The sequence below is a fragment of the Colius striatus genome, chromosome Z, assembly GCF_028858725.1.
Source record: "Colius striatus isolate bColStr4 chromosome Z, bColStr4.1.hap1, whole genome shotgun sequence".
Taxonomy (NCBI): domain Eukaryota; kingdom Metazoa; phylum Chordata; class Aves; order Coliiformes; family Coliidae; genus Colius; species Colius striatus.
The window spans coordinates 58,234,726-58,258,582 of record NC_084790.1 but is presented as its reverse complement, the minus strand read 5'-3'; the positions used below and the strand labels follow the sequence as shown (position 1 = coordinate 58,258,582).

General features: G+C 43.5%; 1 protein-coding gene across 2 annotated transcripts; it reads right to left on the bottom strand.

The window, feature by feature from the left end:
• Positions 1-272: 272 nt before the first annotated feature.
• Positions 273-23,568, bottom strand: SNAPC3 (small nuclear RNA activating complex polypeptide 3). 2 transcript variants are annotated; one of them, XM_062019153.1, is made up of 9 exons: positions 23,354-23,568; positions 15,421-15,498; positions 14,211-14,295; positions 11,878-11,982; positions 9,739-9,888; positions 5,638-5,720; positions 4,196-4,360; positions 3,046-3,153; positions 274-1,647 (listed from the first exon to the last, which is right to left on the bottom strand). In XM_062019153.1, exons 1-9 carry the CDS (start codon positions 23,563-23,565, stop codon positions 1,500-1,502), a joined length of 1,134 nt encoding a protein of 377 aa, XP_061875137.1. In that variant the 5' UTR covers positions 23,566-23,568; the 3' UTR covers positions 274-1,499. The 2 variants fall into 2 exon arrangements, with proteins under 2 accessions (XP_061875138.1, XP_061875137.1); XM_062019154.1 differs by lacking the exon at positions 9,739-9,888 and having other exon boundaries at positions 273-1,647.
• Positions 23,569-23,857: the final 289 nt, after the last annotated feature.

Below are 23,857 nucleotides of genomic sequence, written 5' to 3'. Positions count from 1 at the left end.
AAGCAAACAGTATCTTTAGAAGTTACACCAACTGTCTACGTGACCCCAGCTCCAATACTGAAGGGGGCTCAGCAGCTCCTACCTTAGCAGGTGACAGCTGAAAAAGCAGGAAGTTGGGAAAAGAAGAGCAGCAACGTGAGAGACAAAGCACTGAAGGTGCAACTGGAGCTGTATTGCACGGGATCTTTCAAGGATCTGCTGCAGCACCACAAGGCAGCCCAGCCCCAGCACTGGTGGCAGCTGCAGTGGACAGGCATTCCCTCCTCTGCAGATTCCTGAAGGATACGAAAACTGTCACCATCTGCTGTTAAAAGTGCCTGGTTCATGACTCTGGTTTCAAAATACCCAGGCCAACAACTGGCTGACTTGTTAGACAAAACAAAAAAAACCACAAAACCCAATTTTTTTATTGCTGTCCTAAAAAAAAGGGCATAGATTTATGTTCACGTGACCTAATACACCACTGAAAAGCAGTCAGATACATGAGCGATCAATGGAGTCCTGCAAACACTTGCAACACTTCTGTTTCAAGACAGCTAAGATGATAAAGTAAGCACTCTCAGAATCTGCTGCCACAGGACCTGAATAGAATTTGGTTTTCAAAATACATTTCTGTCGGAAGTTGTCAGTCAGACATCTTTTACACCAAACAGAACTGTATTTTTTCTTAAGAACTAGCTGAAGCATTCAGCTAGTTCTTAAGTCAATGCATTAGTGCTACTGGCTTTCCCAAAGAACAAAGATCTCTGGTAAAATCCTCTGACTCCATATGACTTTAGAAAGCAAGGTACTAGACAAAGTATACTCCATCTCAGCAAGTAGAGTTTCCACTTAACATCAGACTAGCAAGTATAAAGTGGTCACGTTTTAATAAAAAACAGCAATACTTGACAGTGGAAAAAGCACACAATGAACACTTTATGGATGGTTAAAACTGCACATACTGTAAACAGTTGACAATGTTATTTGAAAGACAGGCCACAATTCAGTAATCAGTGGAATGTAGCTTACTCTTCATGGAATCAGCCCTCAGATTCAGAACTCAAGGGCATCAGCAGCTCATAGATACCAGCACCTCCTCGTGGAGGGCAGACCTCAGCCATTAACAAGCACTCTTGGCTGCTGTCCGCACAAATAGCGTTCAGAGATAACAACTGCCTGACTTTTCAAGGTAAGATGCGCAAAGATAAAACTTCTCAAAAATCACAGCTGTTTTTCCAAGGTATTCTCTCCTTAAACATCTGTATTTTTGAAGTCCACAGTCTCCAAATTACTGTATTGTCAGAGTCTGTTAAGAAATGTCGCTGATTAAAATAAAGTTAGAAAAGCACACTGGAAAGACTTCAAGTGCAAAGGGCTCCATCCACCGCAGGGGAGGATTAAAAGCCTAACCCAGAACCCAACAGCAAGCTCAGAACTCTATCTGTCTGGTGGTTTTAACGGTCAGAGCAACAGACCCACTGATGAGGTTCGCTGGATTCTTTCTGGCTCGTGTTGTTTCAGTTGAAAATCCCAGGATCAACATAAGGATATGCAAGAAACTCCCCCAGTTTATTGCCTTCCACATCATAATGGAGCATGCGAAAACAAACATCGCAGAAGAAACAAGGATCCTCTGGTGCCAGACTGTCCTTGTTGGTTACCCACCTGCAGGTTACAAAATACAAGTGTTTTCCCCATGAGTCCAACACATTTGTGAACAAACATCTCAACACGTTGCTTAGATCTGGGGGTGGCAGCAGTAAACACCCGTAACACCATTACACTGACCAGGTGCCACCTATATTGCACGCCTCCCACCCCTGGCACACATCTCTTTTTCCAAAAGCCGTCATTCCTTCAGTTCCAACCTCAGCTGCCATCTTGCACTGCTACAGCAGCATTTCCCGAGGAACACCTGTGGTGTTGGTACAGTGCATACCAACCAAAAAAACTCCATTAACGGAAATCTGTCCACCCTATGGCCATGTAAGTCATGAAAGGTAAAAGAAACTTACACAGAGCAGATGTGTGGCTGACCCAACTCCTCAACTCCTCTGAGTAATAACCAAATGGATTTACATGTCTGAAAAAAAGGCCTGGGCAATGCAGACAAGAGAAGGGGAGGATGGCCACATGCTCCAGCAAGCCCTGAAGCTGACATGAACACGGCTGCCAGCACAAGGAGCACCAGCCGTGTCACTGAGCAATTAATTTACAGTCGCACTCAGGGGCCACAACAGGTCAAGGCCTCTAGTGATTAAAGATGCTATCTGAAGAGATTAGAACATGCAGGACAGCCAGCCAAAGCAGCTCTGCTATCCATGGTTTAGCATCTCCCCACTTCATCTTAGTGCTTAATCCTGGTTTTAATTTAATGCATTTACATCACCTCTGGTAAAGCCCTCCCCATCCCATCTTTCCCCCACATTGACCCTTTGGCTCCACCTCCCCTTATGGCCAAGTGCTGAGAGATTACATCCACTTGCCCAGGCATCCGAGGTGCTCTGCTAGGAACGCCAGGATGGCCTCCCATCACAGGGGACTTGGCTCTTTGCCCGAGTCCAGGGAACTCTAAGGCCAAATAAGCGAGGTAACAAGGACAGAGCTGCTATGCCAATCTGAGGCTGAGGGCATAAGCTGCCCTGGGGGGAAAAAAAGGCCAGTGGGTGTCTTTGTACACACGCCATTCAGACCTACAAAATCAGGGAGCCTAGCCTAGTATGCAGGACTCCTTCAGAGAAGTTCATATTGTGCCTGTTGAAAGTCTCTTTCGTGTCTCAGTAAACAGCACTAATAAAGTGTATAAAGAACACCGAATTCTTGTACTTGACTGCAGAAAATACGGCCATCACAAGTTCCTTCGAGTACAGCAGCACAGCACGGAGTTTTCAGGTAGAGGCTGGAGTTTACCTGCAGGGAAAACTATGTGCCTTTAAAAAAACTCTCTAGGTTTTACTATATCAAAGTTGGACAGATCCATACTTTCCTCAATTTAGATGCAAGATTTAATGAAAGCTCTGTACAACTTCTTGCAAGTGAATCTGAATCAAGAAGGCAGTATACCTGGCTGTATACATTTTGCACACGAAGCATTTTCTGGTACATAACCAGTGTTTCTTGATTAGCAAGGGATAGAGGTTCCTGTCCAGGCAGTCATCATAATGAATGAGCCTTGAGGGAAATAAATAAATACAGAGAATACAATAAAGATTCAGCCACATTGGAATTTATCTGAACACAAGCATGGACATTAAGGACAAAGCATAATATAAATTCCTGTGTAAACTATGACTAGACTTCTGCTTAAAATTTCTTGACACAGATGGATCTGCAGATAGACTTCTAGTAGCACCCTCTATGGATTTTATGGTCAGGGGTAAATTCAATTTGTGTAAAACACAAAGCTCTTCAGGTCATCTATTTTAGATGGTGTTTTAAAAAAGTTTTGCCTCCTACACAGGCTAACAAGCAAAACCAGCACCAGGTAAATGGTTAGAGGCTTGTAATTGAGATCAACAGGAAATATATCCATATCCTTCTTTAGGCTCAATTCCTCCTAGGAGGAGGCACTGTTTATTAACAATGGTTTGGATGTGTCAGGCTTTTGGGAACTGAAAATGACCTGTCACCCAGCCCAGGCAATCAGAAGAATAGTCTCTCTACCTGTAATGCACTGAGCAGAGCATACACAATAGTTCCACTGCTGATCTGGCTACCACCTCATAGCTACTGCCACCTCCTCCTCCTCTCCCTCTCCTACCCAGCTCAGCCTCCTACTTCCACTCCTCTGTTCTCTTTCTTGTTCCTGCCCCTTAGTACCAAGCCTAAACTAAGCTGCTGACTCCAGCCAGAGCCACTGACTGCATCCTGCTCCCTGGTGCTCCAGAACTGGCACATCAGTTGGCCACAGGCTGCTCTATGCCCTGCATAGAAAGGGCTTTTCACTGTGAGTGCCATTTTTCCCACATCATGATCACACCATGCCAGTTAGAAAGCAATCTTATTATGTAGACAAAGTGTTAAAAAAAAGACAATTTTTTCTTGCACAGTCAGTCACGTGTATATGAAATAAAATCTTAAATAAGCCCTGCAAAAGGCAGCAGAATAATCTTGAAAGTTAGTCTAACAAACATCCAGTACTTACTGCCTCAAGTTTTGTCCACAGAAAGCTTGCTTTCAACCACCTAAGGGCTCTCAAAGAGCAGTAACTTACCTTATATCTGTAACGATGATGATGTGCTCACAGTTCCCTTGGTGGCAGAAAAGGTACGGAAAGCCAATTTTGAGGGACAAATCATTAAATGTGTAATCCTCCATTTTAGCACACCGCAGATTTCCATAGCCTCTGTCATGAGATACTGACCACTGAATAATGGTTCTGAAAACAGAAAGGTCACCAGCATAACAGTGCTGTAAACTGTGAATGCACAGAAAAGGAAGGCTGTTCTCTGGGACGCAGTTAAAATGATAGAAACCCCACATAATTTTGTAATAATCTAAGGTAATTTCCCAGCAACACAACCCCACAGAACCAGAGCATCTACCCTTAAATACCCATCAGGCAGCTTGCTGAGGAGTCTTAGTTAGGGTGCATGCTCCCAATGGCAACCATCCAGGTCAGGCTGCTTATAGCACAACATTTCTCAAGCATTCCAATAACTCCAGTTACCAACAAGTCATTTGGCTTACTTGGCCAATATCTTTGTTTTAAGGTATTGAAAGTTGAGTTTGGTTTTGTCAAGAAGCAACATAAAAGTTGACAATTACAGAGTTACATTTCCAAAACGTAACAGCAGAAGAACACTGACCACTGTCACAATTAATTGTTGGCTTTTCTGCACAGTGCTACACACAAGGAAGGAATTTCACTTCTACAAACCGTGTATGTTATCACAAGCCTTTCTGTTTCTCATGGACAGAAAGAGAAGGAGCAAAATACTTAATTTCTCTGAAATCACTCACTGAGTCTGGCATAACAAGAAGAGAGTTCAAACTCAAGATCTTCCATGAAAAACATTTCAACATCTTAATCTCCTGAATTTAGACATCACCTTAGCAAGACCATATAACTACTATGTATAGTTTAAATGAATATGATTTGTGCTTAAGCAGCATGAGCCATAATTCCATACAAGAGATACCTGAGACTCTGACTAGTATCATCACAGAGTTCTTTTCCCTGCAGCCACAAGTCTCCTTCTTGACTTTACCGTGAAGGTATTCAGAACATTCTCAAGACTGAGCAGAAAAACTGCTCAGTCTACACAGTTGTCCTTCTGACCCATCTTCTGCCTCACAGGCAAGTCTTTTGGTGGTCATCACAACTAAGGAGGGCACTTAAACAGCCAGTACAGACAGGCACCTGTTACCTACCCAAACAATCCCATCCCGACAGAGCAAAACAGGATTTGTGGCAAAAAAAAAAGCATCCATCCCCATTTCAGAAGGGAAGTGAAAGGAAGGGGTAAGAAGAGCAAATCAAGTTAATTTTCTATGTAAAAATCAATTCAACATGAGAAGATAACACTAGAAGTCTATTCTAGCTTCATACATTGGACATTCCAGTCTTTAAAAAAAACACAGATCATAAACAAAACTAAATTAATTTCAACTCCCTTAAGGTTTTCCTTAGTCAATGTCTACAAAATACTGTACCTGCTCAGATCTCTGCACTCTGGGTATCTTTTATCGTTATAAAAGATGCCTTCAAAATAAAAGAAAGCAGATTTGTACAGATCCTGTAAGAGACAGAGAAGAAGAGCAAGAGATGTCTGCATTAACGTTATGATAGATTAAACACATCAAAAACAAAGCACTTTAAAGTATCTAAATTATATTTAGTCACCTCATTCTACAGGTTTCTAAGAAAAACCCTGCATTGCTTTTAGAAGCTGATGTGACTTAAACACGATTGCTGCAGTGGTTTTGCCTGGCCCAGATTTTGGTAGCAGAGGGTTAGAAAGGTTGTTTCTTTAAGCAAAAAGCTGCCAGAAGCTTCCCCTGTAGTTGACAGGGCCAGTGTCATAAGATGGGCCTGCCACTGACCAAGGCTGAGCCAGTTAGTGACTGAGGTAATGCCTCTGTGAATAACATGTTTCAGAAGGGGAAGAAGTTGCTGGGCAGTTGCTAAACACATCAGGGTGTGAAAACATTTGAAAGAATGTGAAAACATTTCTGCAGACAATAAAGTCAGTGGAGAGGACGGGAAGGAAGTTCTTAGGCCCTAGAAAAAAAGACTCCTCCATGATCTGTGGTGCAGCCCATGGTGAAGCAGCTGCGTCCCCCTGCAGTCCATGGAGGCCACCAGGAAGCAGAGATCCACTCACAGTCTGAGGACCCCATGCTGGAGCGGGTGGATGCCTGAAGGAGGCTGTGACTCTGTGGGAAGCTCACCCTGGAGCAAGTTCCTGGCAGTCTGTGGGAAGACAGGAGCCCACACCAGAACAGGTTTGCTGTCAGGACCCTGTGAGGGATTCAGGCTGGAGCAGTTGGTACCTGAAGGACTGTTCTCCCAGTGAGTGATCCACCCTGGGGCAGGGTGTGAGGAGTTGCCCCCGTGGGAGGCCCCATGCTGGAGCAGTTGGTGAAGAACTGCAGCCCATGGGAAGGAACCATGCTGGAGAAGGTCATGGAGGACTGTCTCCCATGGGAGGGACACTCAAAGAGTTGCGGTCAATGGCTCAGTGTCCAAGTGGAGACCAGTGATGAGTGACATTCCTCAGGGTCAGTGCTGGGACTGGCGCTGTTTAACAGCTTTGTCAGCGATATGGGCAGTGGTTTTAGGTGTACCCTCAGCAAGTTTGCTAATGACATCAAGCTGTGCGGTGCAGATAGGAGAGAGGAGAGAGAGAGACCTTGACAGGCTTGAGATGTGGGCCCATTTAAACCTTACGTGGTTCAACAGGACAAGGTCCTGCACATGTGTTGGAGCAGTCCCAAGCACAGATACAGGCTGGGGCTATGAGTGGACTGAGCAGTTCTGTGGAGGACTTGCAAGTACTGGTGGATGAAAAACCGAGTATGAGCTCGCAATTCACACACACAGCCCAGAAAGCCAACCTTGTCCTGGGCCGCATCCAAAGCAGCGTGGCCAGCAGGTAGAGGGATGTGATTCTGTCCCTCTGCTCCACTCTGGTGAGACCCCACCTGGAGTACTGCATCCAGCTCTGGAACCTCCAACATAAAAAGAACATGGACCTGTTGGAGTAGGTCCAGAGGAGGCTATGAAGATGATCAGAGAGCTGGAGCACATTTCTGTGAAGACAGGCTGAGAGAGTTGGTGTTGTTCAGCCTGGGCAAGAGCAGGTTCCAGGGAGACTTTATAGCAGCTTCCCAGTATCTAAAGAGGCCTCCAAGAAAACCCAAGAGAGATATTTTACAAGGACAGGTGGTGACTGGACAAGATTGTAATGGCTCCAAACTGAAAGATTTGAAAAAAAATATGATTAGATACTCAGACTAAGTTCTTTACTGCAAGAGTGATGAGGCAGTGGAACAAGTTGTCCAGAGAAGTTGTGGATGCCCCATTCCTGGAAGTGTTCAAGGCCAGGCTGGATGGGGCTTTAAGCAATCTGGTCCAGTGGAAGCTGTCCCTGTGCATGACAGGGGGGCTGCAACCAGATGATCTTTAAAACCCTTCTAACCCAAACCATCGTATGAGTCTATGATCGTGACAGTTAACAGATGTTTACAAAACTACAGAACACAAACACCAGCACTGATGCACAAATTAAGTAACTGCATAGCACTGACTTAAAAGACTAACAATATTTTTAAAAATTAGCAAGATGTAGTGGGTTAACCTTGGCTATCTGGCAGACCCTCCACCAAGCTTCTCTCTCAGTTCTCTTCAACAGAGCATGGGAATGAAAATGAGACAGGTTCATGGGTTGATTTAAAGACAGTTCAAAAAGAAAAGAAGAGACTGCATGCAGAAGCAAAGTGAAAAAAGAGATTTACTCTCTACATCCCATCAGCAGGTGATGTTCAACCCCTTCCTGGGAAGCAGGGCCTCAGTATGAATACTGGTTGCTCTGGAAGACAAATGTCTTAACCCTGAATGCCCTTTCCACTGCTTTCCTCCAGCTCTTATTGCCAAGCACAAGGTCATATGGCATGGCATATCTGGATAGTTCGGGTCAGCTGTCCCAGTTCTATGGTCTCCCAGCCTCTTGCCCACCCTAGCCCACTGGCCTTGGGAGGCCCTGCAGAGACAGCCTTGAGGCTGTGCAAGCACTGTGCAGCAACAGCTAAACCCTGGTGTGTTATCAACCCTGCCTACCCAAGAAACACAAAGCACTTTTTATATGTCTGGCAGGAGGCAGGTTATGGCCTGCAAGAGCTTATAGTGGAAAAGGCAGATCAAGAGCAGAAGACAAGAAGTGAACAAAAATTATTTTAAAGATTGGGTACAGAGGCCTAAGTTGAATAATGAAGAATCAGATGGTAAAATCATGGACAACTATGCACTCTGGATCCCCATACCAGTCTTATGTGTTTTCATTAATAGGATGAATGCTCATTTATGCCCACAGGTCTCTCTAAGCTATTAACTCTGAAGTGTCAAAGGGCAGGAAATGTAGACAATGTGGTAAGAGGTGGGACTCCTGACTGGAGGTGACCTGGACAAAGCCACAGTGGTAGGAATGTGTTTTACATTCAGATAACTGCTTTGGCCTTGCTCTTGTCACTCTCTCTGTCTCTCCAACCACACTGTGTAAGTACTGTCATGCTCTGGAAACACCTTACCAGCCTTTGGAGGCCACAGCAGCTCTGAGTCAGTCATCCTTTACAGCAGCCCACTTCAGAAATCAGCTGTTTGTCATAGTGAACAGAAGGCCAAGGGAGCCACTGTTATAACTCATATTCTTGGGAATATGAGTCAGGTCTTTCCTGACTAATGCTGCCCAGAGATATGACTTACACATTCCTTCCCCCTGGACTTTGCATTGTCCTTCAGTTTGCAAGGAGAGATGCCCTACTGTGTTTCTCCATGCAATCCAAATAGCAGCAGTAACCATATAAAAGATACAGGACTCTTGTTTGAAGTATCCACATCTATGGAATAAATTACCTTAACATTACCCAGTTCTCTTAAACATCCTCCTGATGTTGGTTTGACTAACACAGTTGTTTACAAAAAAAACCCAAAACCAACCACAAAAAAGTCACAGAATAGGAGTGAATAGAACAATTGGATCTGGATGAGGGGCCAGAGTGCACCCTTATTAAGTTTGCAGATGACAGCAAGCTGGGTGGAAGTGCTGATCTGCTTCAGGGTAGGGAAGATTTACAGAGAGATCTGGATAGGCTGGATGGCTGGGCCAAGGCCAATGCCATGAGTTTCAATAAGGCCAAGTGACAGGTGCTGCAGTTGGGCCACAACAACCCTGAGCAGTGCTACAGGCTTGGGGTGGAGTAGCTGGAAAGCTGCCAGGCAGAGCTGGTTGACAGCAGCTGAACATGAGCCAGCAGTGTGCCCAGGTGGCCAAGAAGGCCAATGGCATCCTGGCCTGGATCAGGAACAGTGTTGTTAGCATGAGTAGACAGGTGTACTTGGCTTTGGTGAGGCCGCACCTTGAAGAATGTGTCTGGTTTAGATCAATTCAGGGCCAACCAAAAGTTTAAGAGTGTTACTACGGGCATTGTTCAAACGCCTCTTCAAACTTTGGCAGGCTTGACACATCAACTACCTCTCTAAAAAGCCTGTTCTAGTGTTTCCTACACATGTAGAGGGTTCCTCATAGAAGGTTTTACCTTGCTGATGTGTTCTGGTGCTTGATCTGGCTGACTGCTGAACTCACCACCTATCTGGAGGTCACTGACACAAGAAATCGAGTCTCTCAGCTCAGTGAGCTTCTGGCTGCCCAGTACAAGGACCGTCTGACAGGGTTTGTGATCTTTATGCTACAAATAAAAAACAAACAAAACAAAACAAACCAGTAGACAAGCTTCAAATAAAAATCACTTGTCAGCATCAGAACTGTTCTTCAGTTGAGAGCTTGAGGTCATTCATGACAATGTATGACACATCAGCTCTCTGTACAAGATTTTTAACATCTTGGGTCAGCCCCTCTTAAGGCTGCCATTTACTATTTTCATTCAGAAACTCCAAAGTCACATTCCTCATGATATATGACCTGCTGCTGCATCTTGACTTGCATAATTCCCTTGGGCAAGATAAGATCCACATAAGGGTGTCCATGGAGCCTGGCCCACCAGGGAGGTCCCAGCAGACTGGAGGGTGGCAAATGTGACACCCATTTACAAGAAGGGTCAGAAGGAGGATCCAGAGAACTACAGGCCTGTCAGCTTGACCTCAGTGCAGAGAAATGTTATGGAGCAGATCATCCTGAGCACCATTGTGAAGCACATACAGGACAACCAAGGGTTCAGGCCCAGTCAATATGGCTTTATAAAGGTCAGGTCCTGTTTGACCAATCTGATCTCCTTCTTTAACAAGACAACCCACTTAGTGGATGAAGAAAAGGCTGTGGATGTGGTCCTCCTGGACTTCAGTAATGCCTTTGACACAGTTTCCTGCAGCATCCTCCTGGAGAAACTGGCTGCCCATGGCTTGGACGGACCTACTCTTTGCTGGGCAGTAAACTGGCTAGATGGCTGGGCTCAGAGAGTGGTGGGGAATGGAATTCAATCCAGTTGGTGGCCAGTCAGCAGTGGTGTTCCCCAGGCCTCAGTGCTGGGGCCTGTTCTGTTTAGCATCTTAATTAATGATCTGGATGAGGGGATCAAGTGCACCCTTACTAAGTTTGCAAATGATACTAAGATGGGCAGGTGTGTAGATCTGTCTGCTCTTCAGAGGCACTTGGACAGGCTGGAGCCATGGACCAAGGCCAATCATATGAGGTTTAACAAGGCCAAGTGTGAGATTCTGCACTTGCGCCACAACAACCCCACGCAACAGTACAGGCTTGAGGGATGTGTGGCTTGAAAGCTGCCCAGAGGAAAAGGATCTGGGGGTGTTGGTTGACAGCCACTTGAACATGAGCCAGAAATGTGCCCAGGTGGCCAGGAAAGCCAATGGCATCCTGGCCTGTATCAAGAATAGTGTGAGCAGCATGACCAAGGAAGTGATTGTACTCCTCTACCTGGCATTGGTGAGGCCATACCTTGAATACTGTGTTCAGTTCTGGGCCCCTTACTACAAGAAGAACACTGAGGTACTGGAGCACGTCCAGAGACTGGCAGTAAAGCTGGTGAAGGGTCTGGAGAACAAATATTATGAGGAGTGTCTGAGGGAGCTGCGGATGTTTAGTCTGGAGAAGAGGAGGCTGAGAGAAGATATGATCACTCTCTATAGCTACCTGAAGGGAACTTGTGGGGAGGTGAGGTTTGATCTCTGCAGTAATGACTGGTAGGACATGAGGAAATGGGCTCAAGTTGCACCAGGGGAAGTTTAGATTGCACATTAGGAAAAAAACGTTTTTTACCTAGAGGGTTTTTAAGCATTGGAATGGGCTGCCCAGGGAGGTGGTGGAGTCACCAGCCCTGGATATATTTAACAGACACATAGATGAGGGATATGGTTTGATTTGGTGATGGGCTTGGCAGTGTGAGGTTAGTGGTTGGACTCAACAATCTTAAAGGTCTTTTCCAACAGTAATGATTCTAGAGAGTTTAGTTTTCATGTATTTAGTTTCAGATTTTGAGTTCTGTGAAATTAATTAACTGATGAGTTAACTGATAAGTAAAAATTTCCTTTTATAAATCACTAAAAATATGGTAGCCAGACTCTGAGAAAGCCTTAAGAAGTTACCACAGTTGGAAGGGTTTAATCACACTCCCTCAGTTGACTCACTGGTTTTAATTGCTTGGGAAAGCAATATATTATCCAAGTAGGGAAGAGACATCAGAATATGACTTTTTAGTACCAACCTTCTGAAATATGACAGGATAAAAGATGTTCAGAGTTAAAAGAAGTTCTCCCTCCTCAACTAGATCTGTTGGGTTGTCTGGCCTCTTTCCAACTGCATGTGACTCCTGGGAAAATAGAGACACATATGTAAAATATTAGTAACTACTTATAGCCCCTGGATAAAAGCCTAAGAAACTGTTATAACTGTAACATGTTTTTTACTGTGTAGCTTTCTGAATTGATAGCAGTCTACCTCCTCCAGGATGGTGATGGGCAAAAGCAGACATACAGAAGGGAAAGGCCTGAGAAAGTTAGAGAGACAGATTCACTGTAAACACCACGACAAGAAACCTCAGCTCACTGGAATTCGAACCACTCCCTTGAAGACCCTGAATGCTGATAACTAAGAAGCTGGTGTGCAGACAGCTGCAGATAAGGACGACTCTGAATGTGAAAAACAGAATTGTTTGCATCCTGCTCAGTGGCATGGAAATTTACCAGATACACTGTACAAGTGTAAACTGGAAGAGGACTCATTAATATACGGAGCGGGGATAGGTCATGAATATGTAATAGGTGCTTATTCATACCCCTACCTGTATGCTATAAGTGGCCTTTTGTTAGACAATAGTGTGTGCGAGCTGGGCAGAACTATCTCCCTTGCACCCACCGGCACAATGCATACCTGCTTTATAACCCTTAACCGTGTTATAGTTTGTTCCACATGTCAATGGAAAGCCGAGAAACTGTGGCAATTATTGATTTCAAACATTTTACTTCATTCCTCCGCTGTGGAGAAGCTGAGGTGCTTTCAGTTGGCTACTGAGAGGCTCTGCATAAAGGAATTAATGTCCACTGCATTCCTGTCCTCCTGGAACCCAGCTGCTATCAACTTCCGGCACTTAAAGCTCTGAAAGCTCTCACATGTAAAAGAGGATTGCAACCCTCAACTTGAGAAAGGCTGACCTAGAAGCTAGCCACAGGATGTAAAGTATATGAAAATAAAAATTAGTGCAACATTTCCTCTTACTAGAGGAGCTTAAAATAGCTGGAAGTCTCAGTTTCTCCAAAGTCCAAACCCAAAATTCGGCACTGCCCTTGCCATACTGCTATGTTTTAGAAAAGAAGTGAAAGCATTTCCACATTTTCATCCCACTTTGTGTTTAAGACATAGTCTAGCTGTGAGAACAAGCGAGGGCACTCTTCTGTTGCAGTTTCCTCCCTTTTCAATAAATCAAGAGAGAATACTGAGTGCATAAACACTTCTCACCAGCACAAAGTCTTGTTCAGATTCAACAACAGGAACATGTACTGCTGTCAGGCTGCCGTTTAGAGATATTTGTGCTCTATCCCCTGCATCTCCCTTCTTCATGTGACACATCCCAAACACATTTCTTACTGCCCTCATCCTGTTCTAGGGCACCATGATCCCAACTAGTTCTAACACACAAACCAGTTACCACAGCTTACTTAAAGGATGCAGTAACTGAACACAAGCTCATTTTTCAGAAACAGAAATAAAACACCACTCACTCATTGAAACAATTTTTGACGATTTGTACTGCAAATATTTTCTCAGATATGCCCTAGGTGAATAGCCCAACACAGCTGTTGTATCTAGGCTGACACATGATGTTTTTTACATCTTGTGCCTCAGCCTCTGGACAGTAGAAACAAGATCACTCATGACACAGCAGGAAATCTCAAGGGGAAAAATGCTGAACAATCACAAGTGAGGCTCTTAACTCCCTACAAAAACAAGACATTACGTTTTCCTGTTTAGGACTTTAATGCTTGTGAAGAAATCTTTAAAAAAAGCATACTAGGGGTAATTAAAGGGATCCCAAGATGGCTTTTGAGGGGCTGATGAATGCACTCATGGTTCTTGACAGTTGAGAATGGCTGAGAAACATGGCTTACAAAGCTCAGAATTAGGAACTTACTGCCACAATGCCCCTAAGTTTTCCTCTTTCAGCCCTGCAGAAAATAGCTTACAACCATTTACACATTAAAGCTCAGATTCCAACACAGGACTACAGAAGTAAAACCCTATGCACTTTATCCATGGTAAGTTCACACAATGCTCAGTAGAACTGATCTCTTACACAATGCTTTAGTAGCAATCAAATAAAAGCAGTCATGAGCTGGAGTTCCTCCTTATTAGTGTTAGATTCTACAAGTAGAGTTCTTGTCCTATCTTTCCATGACGTATTTTTAATCTTAATTACTATCTGCAAAACCATATCTGCAAACATTTACAGTGTACAGGGATTCAAAGTGATGGCCACTAGAATCTGGATTTTGGCTGTACTGAACTGTCTTAAGATCCTACACAAGATGACAGGCAACTTACCATCTCATAGGCAAGAGTTTCTTGTCTGCAAGCCCGATCCACAATAACTGTTTCTTCTCTTCTCTCTAATGCCTTCTTTCTAATCCTGAGGGGCAGGAATACAGAACAAATTTCATTCAACCACTTTCATGCAGAATTTCTACACATATTTTTCAATGACATAAGCTCCTACAACGCAGTTTTCCAAGAGCAGGATTTCTAGCTGTCTTAGTATGGAAGACTAACTTGTCTTCAGCTTGTGTTTTTCTTTCCCCTTACATGCAAATTACAGCTTGGTTGTGGGCAGTTTTACACACAGGGAAAAACAACAGGGAAATGTTGTCTGATGAAGCTCCCTTAAAAAGAACACTTTGCCACCTCTGAAGATGCTGTTTCAGCTATCCCTCCCACTTTCCAGAAACGTGTTCAAGGAAAAAAAAAAACAAACAAAAAACCCCCACAAATGTGCTCAACCCCAGGACATTGATACTTTTCTAAAAAGCTCAGTATCACTTGTAGAAGTATGACTATCATTCACACAACATCTACTAAAATTCATGTTTTTAACCACTGCATGAACACCAAATCCTTTTTAACTTTTGGAATAAAACTATTTACCTTCCACACCTTCCTGAAGGTTTTCAGTAACAATCAGTTAACACTGACCACAATCTTGACACATTTCTTTATGTTAGTACTACACAAACTGAAAATCAAGAACAGCAAAGGAATTCCTGCTTGGCCAATTCAGACAAGTCCACACATTGATGAAAATTTAACATATGTTAAGTTTAGATAAAGAGACACCTGGATACAACTTTAGTCCTTACACTTTTTCTGCTATAATGTAACTGTGTTACTAGAGATCGGAGTTGCAGATTCCTTTTATGAGGCTTTGGACAAATCTCCTGGACATGGTGGTAAGTCCCCTGCCTGCTCCAAATTTAGGCACTATTTCATAAGTACCTAGGTCCAGAAATGTTAAGTTCTTCCAATAACAATGATGGTATATTCTATATATCTTAATTAAAAATTCCCAAGTAACTTTCAAGCAGAAGACTCACACCAATTATCCTATAATAGGCTGGTGTTTCTGCCCTTAAGACTATTTCAGGACACTGCTTCAGAAAGCATATCACTGCCTGGAAAGGGAACAAGCAGATAGCAATGCTTTTTTGCTTGTTTTCCACCCCACACCAAACCAGGGTACTTTGAGGGTACCCTAACATACCGAAGAGTTAGTAGACTGCTATCTTCAGGAATAACATCAGGGTCCTCTTCTTTATCAGCAGACATTAATGTATCAATGCTAGGATAACAAAAGAAATAATTTTTATATTTTTTTTTTCATACTTCCTTCATAATAAAAATCAGTTAAGCTATTCTTAAAAAGAACATTGATAGAAAAATGTGAATAAACAAGGTGTACAGGTGTTAAGACAAAGAAAACAGAGAGTCCTGGAGTTTATATCTGGCTTTCACAGAGATTGGGTAAATTTTACCATTGTTTTGCATTCTGCCTAATGGAGAGTAGCTGCCTGGAGAGAGGCTGAACAAGCCCTGTTCAAAATGTGTGTCCAGTATTTTTAATAAAATGTTGCTTGATTTTTTTCAAATCTCATCCACTTATTCTGATTTTCTGATAACATATAGCAAAACAGATTCAATCACAAGGAATCAGCAACTTCAACCTGTATGGTAAAGCTAACACTCCCCCTCAGGTACAAGTGTGGGCAAGCTAACTGTCATGGTTTGACATGACAGCCTTTTCTGGTAAGGGGGAAGGGGCTGTAAAGATGGCTCCTGTAAGAAGTTGCTCACAACTCTCCCCAGCTCTGAGCCAAACCCACTTCTGGGGCTGAGCCTCCACAATCACTTTTTAAGAAGAAGCCGGAAGAGGAGGTTTCTTCCTCCATCCTCCTCCATCTTCTTCCTTCTTCTGCCCCTTCTTTTTCTTCTGGCTGGTGGTGGTGCAAATGAGAGAAACAACCATGCAGACTCCAAGGTCAGTGATGAAAGAGAGGAGGAGGTGTGCTGGAGCAGAGACTCCACTGCATTCTATGGAGAGAACTGGTGAAGCTGAGATTTATTGTCATTTCTTTAAAGACCCCACATCAGCTGTAGAGACTCATTTTGATAATGATCCTGCATCAGGGGTAGAGACTCATTTTGCTAAAGCTGGCAAAGGGAGAGACCCTTTAGCACTATGGCTGGAGCAGACTGTGTCCTGAGGAAGAGACCCAATATCCACAGCTGTAACTGTGGGGAGGAACCCACAACAAAGCAGCTCATTAAACTTATGCCCAGAAGAGGCCTTGTCCCGAGAGAGGGACCCTGTAACTGCAGAAACTGCAACTGGGGCAAAGAATCCAAGCCAGAGATATTCACCAAGGACTGCATCCCGTGTGAGGGACCCTGTATTGACAGAAGCTACAGCTGTTGGGAACAACCCACACCAGAGAAGTTCATTAAGGACTGTGTCCCAGGGGAGGAACCCCGTATTGGAGCAGGGGAAGAATGCCAGGAGTTGTCCTCAATTGAGAAGAGAGAAGCGGCAGAGCCCATCTGTGAGAGACTGACCACATCCCCCACTCCCTGCCCCCCTGAGTCGTTGAGGTGGGAGGAGGTGGAGATATTGGGAGCAGTGAGCTGGGCAGGGGAGGAAAGGAGGGATGGGGGAAGGAAATCTTAAAGTGCTGGTTGTAATTTTCTCATCATCCTACTCCCTTTTTGCTTTTATTCCAGTCTGTTTCTTGTAGAATAAACTTTCCTACTTTTCTCTCTAAGTCGAGTACTGGAGTCCATTTTGCCCAGAACTGTAACTGCCAGCGAGCCCTCCCTGCCCTTGTCTTTATCCAAAACAACCTTGCTTATCTTTTTACTCCCATTTCACTGGGGCCTCCACCATCCTAACGAGGGTGGGGGTGAATGGGAGCACTGAGTGAGACACTGTTGTGGTGCTGCTGTGCTAGCTGGGCCAAACCATGACACTACCACATTAACACAAGCTGTCATTACTGTATTACAGCACTAATTTACACTACATCTCTTCCAGTGGGGATGAGTCAACACTTCTGCCAGAAGTGTCAGGTCCACTCTTCTTTGTACCCTTCTTTCCATCCTCAGACCCTTTTCACCATCAGCCTTCTTGTGTCCGCACAAAATCCAAAGAATAGCTAAACATAGTTTTTTTGCTGTAGTGCAAATCACTACAAGACATGGGAAGGAAAAGTCGAACTGCTTTTGGCTGCAGAAATTATTTCAATGGATCATACAAACCTTAATTATTCATAACAAAAAGGAGGATGGAATTTTCAAAAACATGCCACAGAAAATGAATCCTGTGAGATACTATATCTGCTCCCCTGCCACAGTATTATAACATAAAGTTCTTCCATGCCATCCCACAAAAGACCCATCTGAAGGCTTCAGATTGGACTCAATTACCTTTTTAGAAACATACAGAACAATGCTGAATCAAAGACAGTAATAATTTTGTATTAATCACAGAAGAGTTCTATCCAACTTCACAATAGTCTGAGAAAATATTCTTTAAAACAGAGAAACAACACTTGCTTTGATTCAGACTTGTTTGATCTCTTTGCTTAGCCCATTGCCTAAGTCCATGTACAGTTTAAATCCCAGCTAACTCTTGTGCAAATCCATCTCTTTAATAGACACACAAAACATTGGTGAAGTCAGAAAAAAATATTTGAGTATAGTTTCATTCTTGACGTAATTATTATTTGATTCTGTTCTTCTTCATTTTAATCTTATAGTGTTCTCCATCATCTTACATGTTCCACATGTCAACAATATCAAGCTAGGTAATATCACCACTGCAAAATATAAGCCTTTAGAGTGGAACTGCATAGGAATATAGAGTAATCGAGAAAAAGAAGTGTGGAATCAACTGGCATCGGCGAACGATAAGCAAAAGTCACAGACAAAAATGTGTTTGTAGGTAGATGGTCTAGTTCTGATGATCCAATACAGTAGTTTTGTATTGAAGATAATTTGAATTTACTATTCTTTAGTTACCATACAGCAGTACATCAAAAGTTACAGCCTTCCTGACTCAAAGATTTCAACTCAAACAGAAAATCATTCTTTTCAAATTACCAAGGAAAAGGGATTCTTTCAGAAGCACCATTTTAAAAGAAACCAGGCAGCAATTAGTTACAACCTCTAGGAAGCAGAACCAACCTTATCCTTAGGATGATTCTCTCTTGAAGAAGCGGATGCAGAGACAACTGAGTGAGTCCTGTACCAAGTGCAGACTAAATCACTGCTGAGGAACAGTAATTTAACTAACATTAAGGAGGAAAACAGTGCTCTGGAAGACACAGAGCAAAGCATTAGCATTTCAGATGGGGCTGTTCTCCATTCAGCATAAATTAGCTTAGGAATACCCCACCTAATGAAGTAATGTATAGTCCCTGACAGGTAAGGCAACTCGACTCTTTTGTGGAATCGGCAACCCACCAACAACCCACCAACGTGACCAAATTATTTATCTAAATCTTCCTGCACATGGATCAGTGACCCCATTCACCGAAAAACCCCAAGTAATTTGAAGACCAGTCATTGCCATTGATCACTTGCTGCAAGACAAAAAATAACATTCCCCAGAAAGCTGCTCCAAACAGATAGAATGTGAAATAGCTCGTGTCTAAGCTGCTTCCTCTTTTTCTTTGTAAGGACAGAAAGGTAGCCAAAGGATAAGGACAAACTTCCCCTGAATCCCTAAAAACTGGATAATTTCAAGCCCAGTTAGTGACATGTCTCAGCCCTCGAATGTCAGAAACCCTCAATTCCTAAAGGAATGTTACATATAGAGCACTTTGTTTCCACTATTTTGAATCAATCTAATAATTCATGAAATATGTCATTGCACTACATGCACTGGAGCCCTGAAAATGCTTTGCCATATGGCCTTTTACACAGGCCAAGCTGGAGCTCTGGGTAACTTCACTGCAGTCAGTGGAACTACATCACTAATATTTGCTCATAGTCCTGCGGAAAACAGGCTTCACTAATCTCTCCAGAAAATAAGGCTAAGTAATCTGTGTCATACATCTAACAGACATTAAGTGCAGGCTACACAAAGTTTGCACTGAGCAGACCTCATTCCTGACAGACACAAGTATGGGATTCCACCCTGTCCTCACACAGAATATGCCCTTCATACAAAGGCAAATAACCTCAGTGCACTCCATCATGGTAGAGGAAGAAACACTAGCCGTACTGTTTAATGGACACTGAGGTGAATGAGGAGAGTGATGAGCTCCAACAGCTGAAGGCTGCACTTGAATAAAGCATATAAAGTAGTATATGAAATCTGTATCCCCTATAAAGACATTTTGGTGTGACTAGAAATAAAAAGGACAAAGGTAAGCCCATGGAAATCTGGACCTGGAAACAGACTATTAGTGAAGCCTTTAGTCACCATGACTACTTTTTTCTGAATTCTGGCAGTACAATGAGCTCTCTCAGTTTTAGAAATTAGCAGATGCTTCAGTATTTTGCCTGGTATTTTTTGTAGTAAGCTGATACAGTGCTTATATTACTCTTTATATTGCATATATGTTAAGGACAACACTTTCATTACCTTTGAGACACTAATACTACAAGATGCTAAATACTAATATGTTAAGACACTAATGCTAGCTTAATACAGCTTTATAACACATCCCTAGAGATATTTACAACTACTCTTCTAATAAAACAAGAAGATAAATTACAGGTGAAGGTGAATGAGGTACCTGTAAACCTCACCTCCCTTGACCTACCCAAAACCCACACTGAGTCTTAGCTTACCCTGCACCTACACAACAAATCACTCAGGAGGGCAAACAAGAATATGTAACTTAGCATCTCCAACATTCAAGCACTTCAGTTGGTCAAATACCACTACAGAATCCCAAGGTAAACCACTTCACTTACAGACCACTAAGACATTTGAACAAAACTTAGAACTTTACCTTTCTGACACTTTGATTATTGAAGGGAACTACTGACAGAATCTTGCAGCTAAGGACATAATTTTATGTCTGTTTAACATCTGATGAAAACCCACATATTCTTTAGAACCACTGTCCTAATTGTTTCCGTGCATTCTGTTTGCAGGAATGTATTACAGCAAGAAAACAAGGGAAAAAAAAAAAAAAAGGAAGACCCACAATACACGAGAAGCACAAAGAGTTAACGAGTATTTAAATATATCATTTCTCCTGACTAGAAGACTTGTAATCACCAAGAATACTTATGCCAATTTAGTGCTATGCCACTGTATTCTTTAAAAAAAAAAAAAAAAAAGACAAACGAGAACAAGACTGAACTACGGATATTGAAAAACTTCATCACAGATCCATGAAAGATTCTCTTAACCTATGACTTAATGTTCGATGATAGGTACAGGAAGAGTATCTATGTGTACCTTTCTCTAGCCTACTCAGAGTAAACTTCCTTAACTTGCCTGAAGTTCCCTTACAAGAAGTGTACAGTCAGAAAGAAAAGCCTGTGTTTATATCCAGGATGTGTTCATTTCAGTGCCCAGAAAGCTATATTTACAACAATAATATGATGCCAAGACAACACAGAACACAGTTTAGTGTTTTCATCTTTCCAATAGAAAAAGCTCTGAGCAGGTGAGTGAAAATAATCAGAAGTAACAATCTGAGGTAGGTCAATGTTAAGGAGGGACTCAAGAGGTTAGGACTATTTAATTTAAAAGCAAATGGACACCGAGACTGGGGATTGGGATTTCCAGCCTGCACAAAAGAGAGGTCACATCAGGATGTGCAGGTCTATGTCCCACAAATTCAAAAAGCTGCTACCAGATGATGTCTTCTCTCCCCGTCAGAGGCTCTCTGTCCTTTTTTACTTTTCCAGACCTTCTCACTACAGAGCATTGCTTTCCACAGTACACTCAGCAGCAAACAGACAGCATTGCTCTGTAACAGAGCAAGCACAGACAGCAGATGAAATGTAGCAGTTGTAGATTGACGGAAGCAGAACAGAAGGAAAAGAAGAACAAATGAAGGGAAAAAATAATCAAAGCACAGAAAATCATCCTGGAATTCAAGTTAAAATAGCAACAGACAGACTCAAGCAACAAGGTGACTGAAGAAACTTAAGCTACAGCATGGGTGCAATCAGTGACTACACTTTGCTGAGGAAGCTTACAGAACAATTTCCACAGTTGCTGTCACACCAGAACACATGAACTGTTTTTATTACCAATATCAATCTCTATTTTTACTATGCCTAGTAATGGTAAAAATAAATTCCTAGTCACTAGAACTATGACAACTGAACCAAACTGTTGTTTTAGTTAAGCTAGCACTAGAAAAAGTGAGAATGCTTGGCAAATTTCTTCTCTGTTGGCAAGGCAAGATACAATTCAGTTAATGCCAATTTCTTCCTGATTCAAAATGCCCCTAAAAGTCTTGACTTCAACACCTTACTAAGCTCTGGTCATTACACACAATGCTCAAGCAGGTATATTTTGGCTCAGACACTGAGCTCCATGACTTGGGCTTGCATTCCTATTCTCTGTTCCTTGTCTTTTACTAAAGCAGTATATATTCCTACCTTCCTCTTCCTACAAGGTACCATCACCACTTAAACAAACAACAATTATCAACTGAACCTCGTCCAGTTAATGACTTTATGTCAAATAACGTTGCTAATATTGTTTCTGCTATCCCCATGTCATCCTCACAATTTGGGATACAGCTCTGCAAGCCTGAGGACCTGCTCATGACACAACCTGCATTTTTTAGTACGTATCTTGCATGCAGAGCACCAAAGGAAAAGCTATCAAGAAGAGCTCAAGATATAATGCAATTTTTGCTACATTTACCAAATTGTGCCTTCTGAATTGCTTCTCAGACTATATTCACTCTATTTCAGTGCATAAAAGTGAACTTCCATCTTGCATTTGAAATAGCTCATAAATACCTCAGAGCCTTTGAGGAATCAATAACTGAAGGACAGAAGTGACTATACAGAAATGTAGACACTAAACTACATAGATTATGCTATACAAACAGAGCTCTAGCAAATAGAGCTACAGTATCCAGCACTATACATACTATATATAACTATACTATACAGATGCTATACATATAGTTTATATACTATACTATATTAAGAGAACTCTAGCAAATCATCTGTGACACTTTCTGTGGGAATTACTACCTGAAATCAAGTCTCTTCTACTGGTGATTGATGATTCTCACTATTCCCATGACATGAAAGCCTTCCACCTTTAACACGTTTCACCCCGCTGCTTCAACTCCTAAATGGTATACTCAGTGCTATTTTGCAAACCACTGGTCTGCAAATATGAGTCAAGCTACAAGTGCAAAACAAGAGAATATCTCGGTTAGGGGTTTTTTCCCAGCTTTAGTGCTACTTAGGCTTCTGAGACAAACAGTACAACCCCCTCACAAAGAAGCACTTACATAGCTTTGACTTCAACACCAAACCTGAGAGAAATAGTTGGCAGAGGCTTAGAACCAAGAACAAGCTCAACAGCCAATGTGTGCTGCCGGCCACGAGACCTCATCAAAATCGTGCTGAGACAAACAGATGCCCGACTCTTTTTTTTTTTTTTTTTCATATAAGGTACACCTTCATTTTACAGGTGAGGCCTGCTAAAACCACATACACGTTCAGATATCTTAATTTTACCTAATGAGTGCTATGCTGCTAAGTATTTACTGAGGTAACTCATGCTTGTCATGAATTCAAGGCCGTAACATAAAGTTGCCACGAGTGGAGGAACGTTACCTTCTAGAAAAAACGATTATTTGCCTTCTCCACTGCATATTTTACCTGTGACATAAAAAACCCAACGGGGCATAGACATGGAGAAGACTATTCAGAAGTGGCTGTGCCTAAGCACTCCCCTGCTCTCTTAAGGGATCAAGTGCGGCGGCTGAGAGTCAGCACCCGCTACCCACGGCGGCCCTCCCCGCTACAGCACCCAGGGAGGCCGACGGCTTCTCGATAGGACTGGAGCCGCAAACCCCTGCCTGGAGAAAAGCTGGTGCTTTAGGTTCTTCCGCGGACGAAACACCCAGCAGAAAACCCGTCTCTTGCTAGGAGCTCCTGCTCCTCGGCCCGCCCCGCCCCGCCTCCGGCCCCACGGCCACCTGCACAAGGCTCGCAGCTCGACCGCCGTCTCCGCCGCGCATCCCAGCTCCGTTGCTACGGCCGCGTCCGACTCGCCCGCCGCGTCCGTTGCCAGAGAGAGGTCGGGCGGCCCCAGCTGCTGCCGCCAGCCGCGGCCGAGGGCGCCCACGCGGAAGACGCGGGTGTACAGCTCTGCCGCTTCATAGTCGGGCGCATCTCCGACCGCCGCCATGTCCACCGAGGCCGCGCGTAGCCCTCTGGGGCCTGTAGTCCGCCTGGCGACCGGCAGGGGCCGCGGCGGAAACGCGTCAGGCGCTGTGGGCGGGTGGCGGCTATGCGGCGGCGGGTCGCTGGAGGCTGGCGGTCAGACTAGAGGGAGGGAGGAAAGGAAGGTGGGTCGTGAGGGCGCTGCCAGCTAGCCCGCGGCGGGAGGCGTAGTGGGTGCCTGCTGGGTGACCTATGGGGGAGGAGTGGCGGAAGGTGGCCGTCAGCAGGAAGCCGGGGTACAGAGGCTGCGGGGCGGC

Bases quoted from the DNA above. Each gene is read 5' to 3' on its own strand.
- SNAPC3 (XM_062019153.1), bottom strand. From the start codon at position 23,565: ATGGCGGCGGTCGGAGATGCGCCCGACTATGAAGCGGCAGAGCTGTAC. The intron at 11,983-14,210 runs GTAAGTTGCCTG...CTATTTTCCCAG, and splicing joins AAACTCTTGCCTATGAGATG to GAGTCACATGCAGTTGGAAA. The intron at 1,648-3,045 runs GTATACTGCCTT...TGTAACCTGCAG, and splicing joins TGCAAAATGTATACAGCCAG to GTGGGTAACCAACAAGGACA.